This window comes from Silurus meridionalis, mitochondrion, assembly GCF_014805685.1.
Source record: "Silurus meridionalis mitochondrion, complete genome".
Lineage (NCBI taxonomy): Eukaryota > Metazoa > Chordata > Actinopteri > Siluriformes > Siluridae > Silurus > Silurus meridionalis.
In genome coordinates this window covers 1-16527 of record NC_014866.1, presented here as the reverse complement: position 1 = coordinate 16527, position 16527 = coordinate 1, and the positions used below count along the sequence as shown (strand labels likewise).

General features: G+C 44.7%; 13 protein-coding genes across 13 annotated transcripts, besides 25 other annotated features; 1 reads left to right on the top strand and 12 right to left on the bottom strand. All coding sequences in view use genetic code 2, as the record gives it.

The window, feature by feature from the left end:
* Positions 1–891: a D loop.
* Positions 892–961, top strand: a tRNA (tRNA-Pro).
* Positions 960–1030, bottom strand: a tRNA (tRNA-Thr).
* Positions 1031–2168, bottom strand: CYTB (cytochrome b). The gene has a single exon. A coding segment is annotated over exon 1 (1138 nt).
* A 1-nt stretch (position 2169) lies between these two features.
* Positions 2170–2238, top strand: a tRNA (tRNA-Glu).
* On the top strand, positions 2239–2757 carry ND6 (NADH dehydrogenase subunit 6). Its single transcript has one exon. It carries the CDS (start codon positions 2239–2241, stop codon positions 2755–2757), a length of 519 nt encoding a protein of 172 aa, YP_004123348.1.
* Positions 2754–4580, bottom strand: ND5 (NADH dehydrogenase subunit 5). The gene has a single exon. The coding sequence runs from the start codon at positions 4578–4580 to the stop codon at positions 2754–2756; it is 1827 nt and encodes a 608-aa protein (YP_004123347.1).
* Positions 4581–4653, bottom strand: a tRNA (tRNA-Leu).
* Positions 4654–4722, bottom strand: a tRNA (tRNA-Ser).
* Positions 4723–4792, bottom strand: a tRNA (tRNA-His).
* Positions 4793–6173, bottom strand: ND4 (NADH dehydrogenase subunit 4). The gene has a single exon. A coding segment is annotated over exon 1 (1381 nt).
* Positions 6167–6463, bottom strand: ND4L (NADH dehydrogenase subunit 4L). The gene has a single exon. The coding sequence runs from the start codon at positions 6461–6463 to the stop codon at positions 6167–6169; it is 297 nt and encodes a 98-aa protein (YP_004123345.1).
* Positions 6464–6534, bottom strand: a tRNA (tRNA-Arg).
* ND3 (NADH dehydrogenase subunit 3) lies at positions 6535–6883 on the bottom strand. Its single transcript has one exon. A coding segment is annotated over exon 1 (349 nt).
* Positions 6884–6956, bottom strand: a tRNA (tRNA-Gly).
* Positions 6957–7740, bottom strand: COX3 (cytochrome c oxidase subunit III). The gene has a single exon. A coding segment is annotated over exon 1 (784 nt).
* Positions 7740–8423, bottom strand: ATP6 (ATP synthase F0 subunit 6). The gene has a single exon. It carries the CDS (start codon positions 8421–8423, stop codon positions 7740–7742), a length of 684 nt encoding a protein of 227 aa, YP_004123342.1.
* ATP8 (ATP synthase F0 subunit 8) lies at positions 8414–8581 on the bottom strand. The gene has a single exon. The coding sequence runs from the start codon at positions 8579–8581 to the stop codon at positions 8414–8416; it is 168 nt and encodes a 55-aa protein (YP_004123341.1).
* Position 8582: 1 nt separating this feature from the next.
* Positions 8583–8656, bottom strand: a tRNA (tRNA-Lys).
* Positions 8657–9347, bottom strand: COX2 (cytochrome c oxidase subunit II). Its single transcript has one exon. A coding segment is annotated over exon 1 (691 nt).
* Positions 9348–9360: 13 nt separating this feature from the next.
* Positions 9361–9432, bottom strand: a tRNA (tRNA-Asp).
* Positions 9433–9436: 4 nt separating this feature from the next.
* Positions 9437–9507, top strand: a tRNA (tRNA-Ser).
* On the bottom strand, positions 9508–11058 carry COX1 (cytochrome c oxidase subunit I). The gene has a single exon. It carries the CDS (start codon positions 11056–11058, stop codon positions 9508–9510), a length of 1551 nt encoding a protein of 516 aa, YP_004123339.1.
* Position 11059: 1 nt separating this feature from the next.
* Positions 11060–11129, top strand: a tRNA (tRNA-Tyr).
* Positions 11130–11133: 4 nt separating this feature from the next.
* Positions 11134–11199, top strand: a tRNA (tRNA-Cys).
* A 34-nt stretch (positions 11200–11233) lies between these two features.
* Positions 11234–11306, top strand: a tRNA (tRNA-Asn).
* Position 11307: 1 nt separating this feature from the next.
* Positions 11308–11376, top strand: a tRNA (tRNA-Ala).
* Positions 11377–11378: 2 nt separating this feature from the next.
* Positions 11379–11449, bottom strand: a tRNA (tRNA-Trp).
* ND2 (NADH dehydrogenase subunit 2) lies at positions 11450–12494 on the bottom strand. Its single transcript has one exon. A coding segment is annotated over exon 1 (1045 nt).
* Positions 12495–12563, bottom strand: a tRNA (tRNA-Met).
* Positions 12563–12633, top strand: a tRNA (tRNA-Gln).
* Positions 12633–12704, bottom strand: a tRNA (tRNA-Ile).
* A 1-nt stretch (position 12705) lies between these two features.
* On the bottom strand, positions 12706–13680 carry ND1 (NADH dehydrogenase subunit 1). Its single transcript has one exon. It carries the CDS (start codon positions 13678–13680, stop codon positions 12706–12708), a length of 975 nt encoding a protein of 324 aa, YP_004123337.1.
* Positions 13681–13755, bottom strand: a tRNA (tRNA-Leu).
* Positions 13756–15431, bottom strand: an rRNA (l-rRNA).
* Positions 15432–15503, bottom strand: a tRNA (tRNA-Val).
* Positions 15504–16457, bottom strand: an rRNA (s-rRNA).
* Positions 16458–16527, bottom strand: a tRNA (tRNA-Phe).

The window sequence follows — 16527 nt, the reverse complement described above, 5'->3', positions numbered from 1 at the left end:
TATATAATATAATTCAAATTTATAACACTATATATCAGCACACGCAATTACTCGTTGATTACGCCAATCGAGCCTTACCTGCTTTTGGGGTTTGACAGGATTAATTAGGACTCGCTGGGCGTAGGGGGTAGGGGGGTTTGCCGCGCGCGTGCGTGGGAGGAGAGGGGGGGCAATCTCATAGGAGTATGTGGAGTAAAGAATAACCTTATGCACGTGGAATAGAGGAATGCGCGGGCCAGTTATGTCATTAAAACACGCACATAGGTTCCTTGAAACAACATTATGTATGGACTCTTTCCAGAGGTTGTGGGAGTGTGCATGAAATTGCCAGGTGAAAGTGACCTAAAAAAAAAGAAACCCCATGCCTTTAAATGAACGCCTTGGCATGGGGGGTGTTTGCTAATTCGTTGTCACACCATTAACCTATGCCAGGATAATGCAGAATGAGTGGAATAAATCAGTTATGGACCTGAAATAGGAACCAGATGCCAGTAATAGTGCAAGTTGTACAACCCCCACAAGTTTTGTCCCTGACCCTATCAAGGATGTTGTACCTTAAGGTATAAAGAGGTTGATGGTCTCTCACTACTAAACATTTTCCAAGCAAGTTCAGGTTGTTAAACAATTAGTTATGTTCGGGTAAACTATAAGGGTCCTCTGGTTTATGTGTTTTGTTGGAGTTTTAGGGTGATTATATATGTATGTTTTATGTCCTGTTTCGTTTTATGCTCTTAGCAAATATGGTTTGATGGTTTGTAGGGGATATTTAGTTTAATGTATTATACCATAATGTAATATTATACATAATATGTACTATACCATAGTGCCAGGTTATGCATATTATGTACTATACCATAGCGTATATTGTGCATGTCTAGACTTTTATGGTTTCAGAAAATAGTTTAATTTAGAATCCTAGCTTTGGGAGTTAGGGGTGGGAGTTAAAATCTCTCTTTTCTGGCGCTAGGAAGGATTTTAACCTTCGATCTCCGGATTACAAGACCGGCGCTTTAAGCTAAGCTACTAGGGCAGTTAAAGTTTATGTATTTATTCTCTAGCAGGCCTGCCAGGGGGTTGAGAATAAGGAATAGTGAGAAGTATAAGATAGAGGCGACTTGTCCAATAATGACGAAGGGATGTTCAACTGGTATCCCTCCGATTCAGGTTAGGATTAGGACGTCTGCTACTAAGGCTCAGAATAGGAGCTGGGCTAGTGGGCGGAAGGTAAGTCCTTGTTGTTTGGAGGTGTGTAGCAGGGGAACAATTATTAGTACTAGGATGGATAGTAGTAGTGCTAAGACCCCTCCTAGTTTGTTTGGGATTGAGCGTAGGATAGCGTATGCAAATAGGAAGTATCACTCTGGCTTGATGTGGGGAGGAGTCACTAGGGGGTTGGCTGGTGTAAAGTTTTCGGGGTCTCCTAAAAGGTTTGGGGAGAATAATGCTAGGGCCGTGAGGGCTGTAAGTAAAATAATAAAGCCTAAGAGGTCTTTATATGAGAAATATGGGTGGAAGGAAATTTTGTCTGTGTCAGAGTTTAGGCCTGTTGGGTTATTTGAGCCTGTTTCATGTAGAAAGAGGGCGTGGAGAAGTGTGGCGGCTACAATGGCGAATGGTAGGATGAAGTGGAATGCGAAGAATCGTGTGAGGGTTGCGTTGTCTACAGAAAAGCCTCCTCAGATTCATTGTACTAGGGCATCTCCTATGTATGGTACGGCGGATAGTAAATTTGTAATTACTGTAGCGCCTCAGAAGGATATTTGTCCTCAGGGTAGTACATATCCGACAAAGGCTGTTATTATAACTAGTAGTAATAATACTACGCCAATGTTTCAGGTTTCTTTATAGAGGTAGGACCCATAATAAAGGCCTCGTCCTACGTGTAGGTAGAGGCAGATGAAAAAGAAAGAGGCTCCGTTGGCATGAATGTTACGGATGAGTCAGCCGTAGTTTACGTCTCGGCAGATATGGGCTACGGAGGAGAAGGCGGTTGAGATATCTGAGGTGTAGTGTATGGCTAAAAATAGTCCTGTAAGAATTTGTATCATAAGACACAGTAGTAGTAGGGAGCCAAAGTTTCATCATGCGGAGATATTAGAGGGGGCTGGTAAGTCAATTAGTGCGTTGTTAATAATTTTAAATAGGGGATGGGTTTTTCGGGTTACCATAGTTTTCGTAGTTGAATTACAACGGTGGTTTTTCAAGTCATTAGTCCTGGTTAAAATCCTGGCGGGAATTATGATATATTTTCTTAATTTGTTATTATTATGCTTGGTGGTTGGTTTGGTTGGGGTTGCTTCTAACCCGGCGCCCTATTTTGCTGCTTTGGGGCTAGCTATGGCTGCAGGGGTTGGTTGTGGTATTTTAGTAGGGCATGGTGGGTCATTAGTTGGTTTAATGCTGTTTTTGATTTATTTAGGGGGAATATTAGTTGTGTTTGCATATTCTGCAGCTTTGGCTGCTGAGCCTTTTCCTGAGACGTGGGGGGCTGGGTCTGTTAAGACTTATGTGCTGATGTATTTGTTAGGGGTGGGGGCGGCTATGGTGTGGTTTTGAGGGGAGTATGGGGATTGTTGAATTGTTGTGGATGAGTTTAAAGAGTTTTTTGTTATGCGCGGAGATATTGGAGGGGTTTCTTTAATATATTTTGTTGGGGGCGGGATGTTGGTGGTATGTGCTTGAGTTTTATTGTTGTGTCTTTTTGTGGTTTTGGAGTTGACCCGGGGATTGAGCCGTGGGGCGCTTCGGGCGGTTTAAAGAAGAGTTAGGAGAATAATAGCCAGGGCTGTTGAGATTAGGTAGAAGGCTAGATAAACTTTAACAATGTTAGTGTCGATATTATCAAATATTGAGGATAAGGAGGCGTGGAGGGGAAGAAATCCTTTTGGTCCTGTTTCTATTCATTGTCGGTCTAGCTTGGTGGCTTGTTTTCCTAGGGCGAGGCTGAATTTTGGAATTGAGCGGTGGATAATTGGCGGGAAGAAGCCTAGCATGTTTGAGAAGTTGTGAGGTGTGAGGGCGGGCATAATTTTGATTTGTTTAGTTGCTGCTGTGGCCAGGGCGAGAGCAATGATGAGGCCTGTGATTGTTACCATTAGTGCGGCTAATTTAAGGGACGGGGGTATTGTTATGACAGGGGTTTTGGATGGTAGGAAGTTTGAGGTAATAATGAGGCCTGCAATAATGCTCCCTCAGGCCAGTCGTTGGATAGATGCTACTATTTCGGGGTGATTTTCGTTAATTGGAGATAAGGCGGAAAATCGGGGGGAGCCTATTGTTACGAAGAAGACGACTCGTAGGCTGTATACTGCGGTGAAAGAGGTAGCAAGTAGTGTTAGGGCTAGGGCTCAGGCGTTTAGATGGGAGGTGTTGAGTGCTTCGATGATTGCGTCTTTGGAGAAGAAGCCTGTTAGGAAGGGGGTTCCTGTTAGGGCGAGGCTCCCAATAATTAGACAGGAGGAAGTGAAGGGCATTAGTTTGTGGAGGCCCCCTATTTTTCGAATGTCCTGCTCATCATTAAGGCTGTGAATAATTGAGCCGGAGCATAAAAATAGTATTGCTTTAAAGAAGGCGTGGGTGCAGATGTGTAGGAAGGCCAGTTGTGGTTGGTTTAGTCCAATAGTAACTATTATTAGGCCTAGTTGGCTTGATGTTGAGAATGCTACAATTTTTTTGATGTCGTTTTGAGTTAGGGCGCAGGTTGCAGTAAATAGGGTTGTTAGGGCCCCCAGGCATAAGCAGGTGGTTAGGGCTAGTTGATTATTTTCTATTAGGGGGTGAAGGCGAATTAATAGGAAAATGCCTGCGACTACTATTGTGCTTGAGTGTAATAGGGCGGATACTGGGGTTGGGCCTTCTATTGCTGAGGGGAGCCAGGGGTGTAGGCCGAATTGGGCTGATTTTCCCGTAGCGGCCAAGATTAAGCCCATTGATGGCAAGGTTATATCAAGATTTTTAGATATTAGAAAGATTTGGGGGATTTCTCATGAATTAAGGTTTATGGCAATTCAGGCTATGGCGAGAATTAGGCCAATGTCTCCTACGCGGTTATAAAGCACTGCTTGTAGGGCGGCTGTGTTGGCGTCTGCTCGCCCGTGCCACCATCCAATTAGTAGGAAAGATATAATACCTACTCCTTCTCAGCCGATAAATAGTTGGAATAGGTTATTGGCGGTAACTAGGATAATTATAGCTACTAGGAATAGTAGTAGGTATTTAAAGAACCGGTTTAAGTTTGGATCTGCGTGTATGTATCATGATGCAAATTCTAGAATTGATCATGTTACGTATAGGGCAATGGGGGTAAAGATTAGGGAGTAGTGGTCGAATTTAAAGCTAATGTTGATGTCAAAGCTTGTGATGTTTATTCAGGACCAGGTGGTAATGATGCTTTCTGTTCCTTGATCTAGAAAAATAATTAGCGGGATTGTGCTGATAAGGAATGCTAGGCTTACGGCGGTTTTTGCGTGTTTTATGGCTCAGTCTTGATTTAGCGGTTTGGGGTGTAGGGTTAGTATTAGGGGTAAAATTAGGATTGTTAGGGTTAAAAGAAGAGTGGTAGTTATAATAATATTTACCATAGCTGCTACTTGGAGTTGCACCAAGAGTTTTTGGTTCCTAAGACCAACGGATTAACTATTATCCTTTAGAAGCTTTGAATGAGCCACGGAGTTTAACCATGGAAATAGGGATTAGCAGTCCTTACTGCCCTCGGCCTCTTTCGGTGGATAAGAGGGATTTAACCTCTGTTTTTAGAACCACAATCTAATGTTTTAAGTTAAACTATATCTACAGTATCATCAGCCTCATATGATTTCGGGCTTTAAAATGAGGAGAAGGACTGGAAGAAGGTGTAGCGTTATTAGTAGGTGTTCACGCGTGTGGAAGGGTTGTAGGTTAATGATGTGTTGTGGAAGGGGCCCTCGTTGAGTTATTAAGAAGAGGTAAAGGGAGTAGGCTGCAGTGATTAGGGTTCCCGTCCCAGTTAGTACTAGAGTCAGGGGGGATCAGTTGAATATTGCTGTAATAATGACTAACTCTCCTATGAGGTTTGGTAGTGGGGGGAGGGCTAGGTTTGCGAGGTTAGAGACAAACCATCAAGTGGCTGTTAGGGGGAAAATAGCTTGTAATCCTCGGGCAAGGATTATTGTCCGGCTGTGGGTGCGTTCGTAGGTTGTGTTGGCTAGGCAGAAGAGGGCTGAGGAGACTAGGCCGTGGGCAATTATTAACACTAGGGCTCCGGTAAATCCTCATGGTGTTTGGATTAGGATTCCCCCTGCAACCAGGCCTATGTGACTTACGGAGGAGTAGGCGATTAGTGATTTTAGGTCTGTTTGTCGTAAACAGATTGAGCCTGTCATGATGATTCCTCATAGGGCTAGGGCAATAATTGGATACACTAGGTCTTTTGATAGGGGGTCTAAAATTACTATTATGCGTATTATGCCATAGCCCCCAAGTTTTAGGAGAATTGCAGCTAGTACTATTGAGCCGGCTACTGGGGCCTCTACGTGGGCTTTTGGTAGTCATAAGTGGACCCCGTAGAGAGGCATCTTTACTAGGAAGGCGATTAAGCATCCTGCCCACCAAATTTTGTCTCCTCATGAGTTAAGAATTAGGGGGTGTGAGTATTGAATAATCAGTATTGATAATGTGTTTGTGTTTTGGTGAAGTAATAGCAGGGCAACTAGTAATGGAAGGGACCCTGCTAGTGTATAAAAGAGGAAGTATGTGCCTGCACTTAAGCGTTCAGCTTGGTTGCCTCAGCGAGTAATAATAATTAGGGTTGGAATGAGGGTTGCTTCAAATATAACATAGAATATGATGATTTCGGTGGCCCCAAATGCTATAATTAGGAAGATTTGTAAGGAGGCTAGAAGGGTGATATAGTTTCGTTGGCGGCTGATTGGCTCAGTTTTGATGTGGTTTTGGCTTGCTAAGATTATAAGGGGCAAGAGTCAACAAGTTAAGATTAGGAGGGGGGTTGATAGGGGGTCTGTGCCTATGTACAGGTTAGAAGAGGTTCAGCCTGTTTCTGAGCACCATTTGACTCAAGTAAGGCTAAGTAGGGCAATAAGCAGGCTTTGGAGTGTTGAAGTGACTCATAATCATTTGGGAGGGGAGAATCAGATTGTGGGTAATAGTATAATTGTAGGCAATAAGATTTTTAGCATTGTAGGAGGCTTAGGGCTTGTAATCGATCAGTTCCGTGGGTCCGGGCGGTGGCAACTAGTAGGGCCAGGCCTGCACTGGCTTCGCAGGCTGAAAAGGCTAGTAGGAGGATGGGGGCTGCGGAGAAAGCAGTGGATTCTAGTTGCAGCATTCATAAGGCTAATGCAATAAATAGGGATAATATTATTCCCTCCAGACAAAGGAGTGCAGATAGGAGGTGGGTGCGGTGGAAGGCTAGGCCCAAGAGTCCCAAGGTAAATGCTGATGTAAAGCTGAAGTATACAGGTGTCATAAGGGGATCGCGGATTTGAACCGCGGTCTTCTGAGCCGAAATCAGAGGTCTTATATTTGGACTAATCCCCTATTCAGCTCATTCTAGGCCTCCTTGTATCCACTCGTAAATTAAGCCTAGTGTGAGCAGGATCAGTACGGCTGCGGCGTATAGGAGGGTATAGGTTGGGTCTGGTAGCTGATTGCCTCAGGGGAGGGGGAGCAGTAGCGCAATTTCTAGATCAAATAGTAGAAAGAGGATGGCGATTAGGAAAAATCGAAGGGAGAACGGGAGACGTGCTGATCCAAGAGGGTCAAACCCACATTCGTAGGGGGAGAGTTTTTCTGCGTCTGGATTTATTTGGGGGAGTCAGAAGGACACTAGGGCTAAAATTGTGGATAGTGCTGTAGTGATAAGTATAATGGTTATAATTAAGTTCATTATCTTTCCTTGGGGTTTAACCAAGACTAGGTGATTGGAAGTCACTCGTACTAACTTTGAATACTAGAAAGATATGAGCCTCATCAGTAAATAGAGACGTATAAGAATAGTCATACGACGTCTACGAAATGTCAGTATCAGGCGGCTGCTTCAAATCCAAAGTGATGTTCTGATGTAAAATGGTATTGAATTTGCCGGAGTAGGCAGGTTGCAAGGAAGGTTGAGCCGATAATTACATGGAGTCCGTGGAAGCCTGTTGCTACGAAGAAAGTTGAACCGTAGACCCCGTCAGCGATGGTGAAGGGGGCCTCATAGTATTCCATGGCTTGAAGTGCGGTGAAGTAAAATCCTAGTAGGATTGTTAAGATAAGTGATTGGATTGCTTGTTTGCGCTCTCCTTCTATTAGGCTGTGGTGGGCTCATGTTACTGTAACGCCAGATGCCAGGAGTACGGCAGTGTTTAGGAGAGGGACTTCGAATGGGTCTAGTGTTGTAATGCCCGTTGGAGGCCAGCAGCCTCCTAGTTCGGGGGTTGGTGCGAGGCTGGAGTGGTAAAATGCTCAGAAGAACCCTAGGAAGAAGAAGACTTCTGATGTAATAAACAGGATTATCCCGTATCGCAGGCCTTTCTGGACGGGAGGGGTATGATGTCCTTGGAAAGTGCCTTCTCGTACAATGTCTCGTCATCATTGGTATATTGTGAGCAGGAGTAATACTAGGCCTAGCGTCAGGAGAATTGTTGAGTGGAAATGAAATCAGATTGCTAAACCTGATGTTATTAGGAGAGCAGCTACTGCGCCGGTTAGGGGCCATGGGCTTGGGTCAACCATGTGATATGCGTGTGCTTGGTGGGTCATTAGACGTTTTCTTGTAGGTAGAGGCTTAGTAGAAGTACGAAAACATAGGCTTGGATGATAGCTACTGCAACTTCTAGGAGAGTTAGGAGCACTAGAAGTACAGCGGTAAGTGCTGCCACGGTCGTTATTATAGGCATTAGAGTGATGGTTGCGGTTGAGATTAGTTGGATGAGTAAGTGTCCGGCTGTTAGGTTGGCGGTAAGTCGGACCCCTAAGGCGAGCGGGCGAATAAATAGGCTAATGGTTTCAATAATAATTAGTACGGGGATTAGTAGGATTGGGGTGCCTTCTGGCAGGAGATGGCCTAGGGCCACTGTTGGCTGATTTCGCAGGCCAATGATAACTGTGGCTAGTCATAGTGGAACGGCCAAGCCTATATTTAGGGATAGTTGTGTTGTAGGGGTAAAGGTGTAGGGGAGAAGCCCTAGTATGTTTAGAGTAAGAATAAAAATTATTAGGGAGGCTAAAATTATTGCTCATTTATGTCCTCCTTGATTTAATGGTATTAATAACTGGTGGGTGAAAGTTTTGATGAATCAATTTTGGAGAGAGATTAGTCGGTTATTTTGGTAGCGGTTGGTTGGAGAAGGCACAAGGATTCAAGGCAGGGTAAGGGCAATAGCAATTAGGGGAACACCCAGATGTGTGGGGCTTATAAATTGATCAAATAGATTTAGTGCCATGGTCAGTTTCAGGTGTCTGATTTAAGCTCTTCAGCATTGAGAGCTGTAACTTCATTTGTAAAGGTGTGATTTAAAACTTTGTTAGGAATTACTGTTAGGAAGATTAGTCACGAGAATACAAGAATTGCAAATCATGGGGCGGGGTTTAATTGTGGCATATCACTGGGGGTGGTTGGGGGCCACCAATCTTTAGCTTAAAAGGCTAATGCTAATCCCTATTTAGCTTCTCAGTGAGGCGTCTTCAAGTATGAGGGAGGATCAGTTCTCAAAGTGTTCTAGCGGGACGGCTTCTACAACAATTGGTATGAAGCTGTGATTGGCCCCACAGATTTCAGAACATTGTCCATAGAATACGCCAGGGCGGGAGGTAATGAAAGATGTTTGGTTAAGTCGTCCTGGGACGGCGTCTAATTTAATACCAAGTGCTGGGACTGCCCATGAATGTAGGACGTCTTCGGCTGATACTAGGACTCGGACGGGAGATTCTATTGGGACCACTATTCGGTGGTCTGTTTCTAGGAGTCGGAACTGTCCGGGGGCCAAGTCTTGTGTTGGGACTATGTAGGAGTCAAAGGCCAGGTTTTCATAGTCTGTGTATTCGTAGCTTCAGTATCATTGGTGGCCCATGGCTTTTACAGTAAGATGGGGGTCATTGACTTCGTCTATTAGATATAAAATTCGTAGGGAGGGCAGGGCAATCATAATAAGGATTACTGCTGGTAAAATTGTTCATACAACTTCAATTTCTTGGGAGTCTAGAATGTATTTATTGGTGAGCTTAGTGGTAACTATTACAACAATAATATATAGGACTAGGGTGCTAATTAAAAAAACGATTATTAAGGCATGGTCATGGAAGTGGAGAAGTTCTTCTATTACAGGGGAGGCCGCGTCTTGGAATCCTAGTTGTGAGGGGTGTGCCATTAAGCTATAAGCTTAAGATACGCAGGGCTTTAACCTGCAATTTTGCCTTGACAAGGCAAGGTAATAATCATTTTACTAGTATCTTATGGAAGAAAGTGACAGAGTGGTTATGTGACTGGCTTGAAACTAGTTTATGGGGGTTCGATTCCTTCCTTTCTCGTTAGTTTGTCTGTACTTGTACGAATGCTGGTTCCTCAAATGTGTGGTAGGGAGGAGGACATCCGTGCAGTCATTCTACGTTTGTGGCAGTTAATTCAACGGAGAGTACTTCTCGTTTGGCGGTGAAAGCTTCTCATAGGATATATAAGAATATTACGACTGCTACTAGGGAGATTAAGGAGCCGATGGACGAGACAATATTTCATAGTGAGTATGCGTCTGGGTAGTCTGAGTACCGCCGTGGTATTCCGGCTAGGCCTAGGAAGTGTTGGGGGAAGAAGGTAAGATTTACGCCTACAAATATAGTTCCAAAGTGAATTTTTGTTCAGGTGTCGTGCATTGTGTAGCCTGTAAAAAGGGGGAATCAGTGAACGAAAGCTCCTATGATTGCAAATACGGCCCCCATCGATAGAACGTAGTGAAAGTGGGCTACGACATAGTAGGTGTCATGTAATACAATATCTAGGGATGAGTTGGCTAATACAATTCCGGTGAGCCCTCCAACTGTAAATAGGAAAATAAACCCGAGAGCCCATAGTATTGGCGTTTCTCATTTAATAGACCCTCCGTGGAGGGTGGCTAATCAGCTAAATACTTTAACCCCTGTTGGGATTGCGATAATTATTGTTGCGGATGTAAAGTATGCCCGTGTGTCTACGTCTATTCCTACTGTGAATATGTGATGGGCCCATACGATGAAGCCTAGGAGACCAATGGCCATTATAGCTCAGACCATTCCCATGTAGCCGAATGGTTCTTTTTTACCGGCATAGTAGGCCACAATATGAGAAATTATTCCAAATCCGGGTAGAATCAGAATGTAGACTTCTGGGTGTCCGAAAAATCAGAAAAGATGTTGGTAAAGGATTGGATCTCCTCCCCCTGCCGGGTCGAAGAAGGTAGTATTTAAGTTTCGGTCAGTCAGAAGTATTGTGATCCCTGCGGCCAGGACTGGCAGGGATAGGAGCAAAAGGACTGCTGTAATTAGTACGGCCCACACAAATAAAGGTGTTTGGTACTGTGAGATGGCTGGGGGCTTCATGTTAATGATAGTTGTAATGAAATTAATGGCTCCAAGAATAGAGGACACACCTGCTAGATGTAGTGAAAAGATTGTTAAATCTACAGAAGCTCCTGCATGGGCAAGGTTTCCTGCAAGAGGGGGGTAAACGGTCCACCCTGTTCCTGCCCCTGCTTCAACTCCAGAGGAGGCTAGTAGTAGTAGGAAGGAGGGAGGGAGAAGCCAGAAGCTTATGTTATTTATTCGGGGGAAGGCCATGTCCGGTGCCCCGATCATGAGGGGTACAAGCCAGTTTCCAAATCCTCCGATCATAATTGGTATTACTATAAAGAAGATTATTACAAAGGCGTGAGCAGTAACGATGACGTTATAGATTTGATCATCACCCAGGAGGGCGCCAGGTTGGGCTAGCTCTGCTCGGATTAGGAGACTTAAGGCTGTGCCGACTATTCCGGCTCAGGCACCAAATACTAGGTAAAGGGTGCCAATGTCTTTATGGTTAGTTGAGAAAAATCAGCGCGTGATTGTCACAGGTAGGATGGCCGAGGGCTAGGCGGTGGATTGTAGCTCCATGAACAAAGGTTTAAATCCTTTTCCTATCATAAAAGCTTTGTGGTGTATGACACGTTGGATTGCAAATCCAGAGATGGAGGTTAACGCCTCCCGGGGCTTTCCCCGCCTTTATTCGACGAACAGGCGGGGAAAGTAGATGAATGCTCGCTGGCTTGAGCGTCTAGCTGTTAACTAGGAGTTTGTAGGATCGAGGCCTTCTCATCTAGTAAGGCTTTAGCTTAATTAAAGTGTCTGGGTTGCATTCAGAAGCTGTGGGATAGAGTCCCGCAAGCCTTATACAGAGATTAGGAGATTTTCACTCCTGCTTAAAGCTTTGAAGGCTTTTGGTCTAGTGTTATCCTAAATCTCTAGTTGACTAGCGCTTGTGCTAGTGGGGTTAGAGGGAGTAGAAGGAGGGTTGATGCTGTGAAGGCGGCTAGGGGTATTGTATTTTGTGTGCTTTGTAGACGTCATGGGGTTGATGCATTGTTTGTATTGGGGGAAATTGTAAGGGTTATGGAGTAGCATAGTCGTAAGTAGAAGTAGAGGCTTAGGAGGGCGCTGAGTGCTGCCATTGTTGCGGTGAGCGGGAGGTTTTGTGTCGTGAGTTCTTGTAGAATCAGTCATTTTGGTATAAATCCTGTGAGTGGGGGGAGCCCTCCTAGTGAGAGGAGGGAAAGGGCTGCTGTTGCTGTAAGAAGGGGAGCTTTTGACCAGCTTGTGGCTAGGGTATTGATTTTTGTTGCAGAGGTTATTTTAAATGTAAGGAAGATTGCGGCGGTCATTAAGATGTAGGTAACGAGGGCCAAGATTGTTAGTTGGGGTTTAAATTGTACAATAATAATTATTCAGCCTAGGTGGGCAATTGATGAGTAGGCTAGAATTTTACGTAGTTGGGTTTGGTTGAGGCCTCCTCAGCCTCCGATGAAGACGGATAGAAGTCCCAGGGCGGTAATTACTTGGGGGTTAGTAAAGGGGGCGATTTGAATAATTAGTGCGAATGGTGCTAGTTTTTGCCAGGTTGCTATAATTAGTCCTGTCGGCAGATCTAGTCCTTGTATGACGGGGGGCATTCAAAAATGTATGGGAGCTAAGCCTACTTTTAATGCCAGGGCCATGATTGTTAGTGTTGTTGCGATTGGGTGGGTTAGGCAGCAGATATCTCATTCTCCTGTTGTTCAAGCATTGATAGTGCTGGCAAATAAAATGGTTGCCGCTGCGGCAGCTTGGGCTAGAAAATATTTGGTGGTGGCTTCTACTGCTCGAGGGTGGTGGTGTTGGGCTATAAGGGGTAGGATTGCTAGTGTGTTGATTTCTAAGCCCATCCAGGCTAGTAGTCAGTGTGAGCTTATGAATGTGAGGGTTGTGCCTAGCCCTAGGCTTGATAGGAGGATTGTAATGACGTAGGGGCTCATTGATAAGAGAAGGGGTTTAACCTACATTTTTGGGGTATGGGCCCAAAAGCTTAATTAGCTGATCTTACTAGGAAGTGGTGTAATGGAAGCACTTGGAGTTTTGATCTCCAGGATACGGGTTCGAGTCCCTTCTTTCTAAGGAGCTGGGAGGATTTTAGCCTCCATAATTCACTCTATCAAAGTGGTCCTTTGGCATTCGGGCACAGCTCCATTATAGTTGTGGGGGCAGTCCGGTGAAGGCAATTGGTAGTGCGGCATGTCATAAAATAAGGGCTAGTGTTATTGGTAAAAAATTTTTTCATACTAGATGTATGAGTTGGTCATATCGGAATCGTGGGTAGGAGGCACGTACTCATAGGAATAGTATGGATAGTAGTGCAGCTTTAGTTATAATGTTGGCGGATGCGAGTTCTGGTATTGTTGGAATATGTGTTGCGCCTAAGAAGAGAATGGCTGATAGGGTATTTATTAGAAGAATGTTTGCGTACTCGGCCAGGAAAAATAGTGCGAAGGGGCCTCCTGCATACTCTACATTGAAGCCTGATACTAGCTCGGACTCTCCTTCTGTGAGGTCGAAGGGTGCCCGGTTTGTTTCTGCTAGGGTGGAGATGTATCATATAGCGGCTAGGGGCCAGGCTGGTAATAGGAGTCAGATTGTTTCTTGAGTTGTGCTAAATATTTGAAGGGTGAAACCTCCTGTGAAAATGATGATGGATAGCAAGATTAGGCCCAGACTCACTTCATATGAAATAGTTTGGGCAACTGCCCGTAGGGCCCCAATTAGGGCGTATTTTGAATTAGAGGCTCAGCCTGAGCCAAGGATGGAGTATACTGCTAGGCTGGATAGGGCCAGAATAAATAGTATGCCTAGGTTTAGGTCGGTTACGGGGTGCGGGATAGGTATTGGTGCTCATAGTATTATGGCCAAGGTGAGAGCTAATATGGGGGTAATTAAGAATAGAAATGGAGAGGAAGTGGAGGGGCGTACGGGTTCTTTAATAAATAATTTAACTCCATCTGCGATGGGTTGTAATAGCCCGTAAGGGCCTACTACATTTGGGCCTTTACGTAATTGTATGTATCCTAGTACTTTCCGTTCAATTAGGGTTAAGAAGGCTACTGCTAGTAGTACGGGAACAATGTAGGCCAAGGGATTAACTACATGTGTTATTAGTAAGGCTAACATAATTAAGAGGAGGATTTGAACCTCCGGCGGAAAGGGCTTAGGCCTTTTGCAATTACCGGGCTCTGCCATCTTAATAATCTTGTCTAGATGCGGGGTTGTGCCTTCCCTTTATTTAATTTAGTTGTTGTCATTAAGTAGGGATGGGGCGTGTTTGTGACATGGGCCCCTCTTTTCCGGTCCTTTCGTACTGGGAAGAGTGGCATTACAGATAGAAACTGACCTGGATTGCTCCGGTCTGAACTCAGATCACGTAGGACTTTAATCGTTGAACAAACGAACCCTTAATAGCGGCTGCACCATTAGGATGTCCTGATCCAACATCGAGGTCGTAAACCCCCTTGTCGATATGAACTCTGAAAGGGGATTGCGCTGTTATCCCTAGGGTAACTTGGTCCGTTGATCGGCGGGTGGCCGGATCTTAAGTGGTCAGATGTTCTGTGGCTTAGAAGTGTCTTTCTTGGCTTTAGGGTGCTTGCCCCAATCCTCGTGGAAGCTTTGTTTTCTTCCGCAGTCGCCCCAACTGAAGATAAGGATCAGTTGCTATTTAGTTTAGGTCATGTTTTTAGCCTCTTGACATAGTTGGTCTTTTATCTTAAGCTCCAAAGGGTCTTCTCGTCTTGTATTAATATGTCCGCTTCTGCACGGGCAGATCAATTTCATTGACTGGAAAAGGGAGACAGTTAAGCCCTCGTTCCACCATTCATACAGGTCTTCATTTAAAAGACAAGTGATTGCGCTACCTTCGCACGGTCAAAATACCGCGGCCGTTTAACTTGTCACTGGGCAGGTAGGACCTCCTATACATTGATTTTTGCAGGAGGCGATGTTTTTGGTAAACAGGCGAGGCTTGGGTTTGCCGAGTTCCTTCCTTTTCTTTTAGTCTTTCCTTATTGGCCTTCCGGTGTGGGATTAACGATTTGGTGGTGTGATGTTTTCTTGTTGTTTGGTGTGGTCACATTACCCTCTTTGGTTGGGTTCGATAATTATTAGTGGGGGGTCCGATCTAATATACACGTAGGCTATGGAGAAGGGGGTTCCTTCTTATTACTCATTTTAGCAGTATCTCTTCCATGTGGGCATGGGGCGACCTAATATTGTTAGGGGTTTTAGATAAATTATTTGGATAATAGATTTTTAATCCGCTGGAGCTTTAACGCTATCTGTCTAGGTGGCTGCTTTTAGGCCCACTAAAGCGGTGTATCTTGTTTAGTATAATCTTTAACCTCCTGTATGAGGTTGTGTCCTGTTTCAAAGGGGCTGTACCCCCTTTGACTAACTCTCGCATATTTCTTTGGCTCGTGTGGTTTTAGATATTTGTGAGGCAAGGAGTGCGAGGCTGAACTTTTATTCATTTCTTAGGTAACCAGCTATAACTAAGTTCGGTAGGTTTGTCACCTCTACCCGGAGCTCTTCCCACTCTTTTGCCACAGAGATGGGTTGGCCCTAATTGATAGGCTGTCTCGGGGTAGCTCACTTAGTTTCGGGGGTTTGAACTAAAGTGCGCTTTGCTCAGGGGGACTGGCTAAATCATGATGCAAAAGGTACGAGGGTTAGTCTCTGCTTTGTTGTGCTTTAATGATTTGTTTCATTTCTCTTTCAGCGTTCCCTTGCGGTACTATTTTTGTAGCTTAGTGATTGCCTTTTCTGTCGCACATACTTAGGCGGGAGAATGTTTTAGTTTATATGTTGGGGTTTTGTTAAGTATTTTAATGTTGTTTTAGTTGTCTGGGCGGTTAAGCTAGCTGTTTAGCTCAGGGCGATCCAATTTGCATGGATGTCTTCTCGGTGTAAGGGAGATGCTTAGCTGTCTCAGCCACGCTCTGATTATTCCAAGTGCACCTTCCGGTACACTTACCATGTTACGACTTGCCTCCCCGTGTTTGTAGTTGAGTTATTATATATATGTGTAAATTTTTATTGGAGGGGAGAGTGACGGGCGGTGTGTGCGCGTCTCAGAGCCTAATTCAAAAGGACTCTCTATTTGCTTTTTTTTACTAAATCCACCTTCGGGCACTTGTTTTCAAAGTACCGTTCGTAAATATTCTGTTATTTAGAAAATGTAGCCCATTTCTTCCCACTTCGTACGCTACACCTCGACCTGACGTTTTTGGGTGTGTCCATTTTGCTTACTGCTAGGCCTTCACAGGGTAAGCTGACGACGGCGGTATATAGGCGGGGAAAACAAGAAGTGGTGAGGTTTAACGGGGGTTATCGGTTCTAGAACAGGCTCCTCTAGGTGGGTCTGAGACACCGCCAAGTCCTTCGGGTTGTAAGCTGTGCTCGTAGTCCCCTGGCGAATGTATTTGTAGAAGTACATCTGGGTTTATGGCTAAGCATAGTGGGGTATCTAATCCCAGTTTGTTTCTTAGCTTTTGTGGAGTCAGGAGGGGCTTAAAGCTACTTTCGTGTTTGGGCTTCGTACCCTCGGAGTGCGTATAACGGCTTAGAGGGCCTTTAGCTTTATTTATTATATTCCTTAACCACCCTTTACGCCGCATCTATTAACTGGGGTCTTTCGTATAACCGCGGTGGCTGGCACGAATTTTACCGACCCTGTGTGACCCTAACTAAGTCAAGTTTTCACTTATGGCTTAATGTTTATTACTGCTGAAATCCCTTGGGGGTGTGGCGTAGCAAGGCGTCTTGGGCTGCGCGGGCGCGCCTGATGCCTGCTCCTCGTCTTCGGGCGGAGGATTGAGGGCATTCTCACAGGGATGCGGATACTTGCATGTATAAATTAGGTTAAAGCTAATAGTAAAGTCAGGACCAAGCCTTTGTGCCTGTGGAACGTTTCTAGGGTTCGTCTTAACATCTTCAGTGTTATGCTTTGATTTAAGCTACACTAGC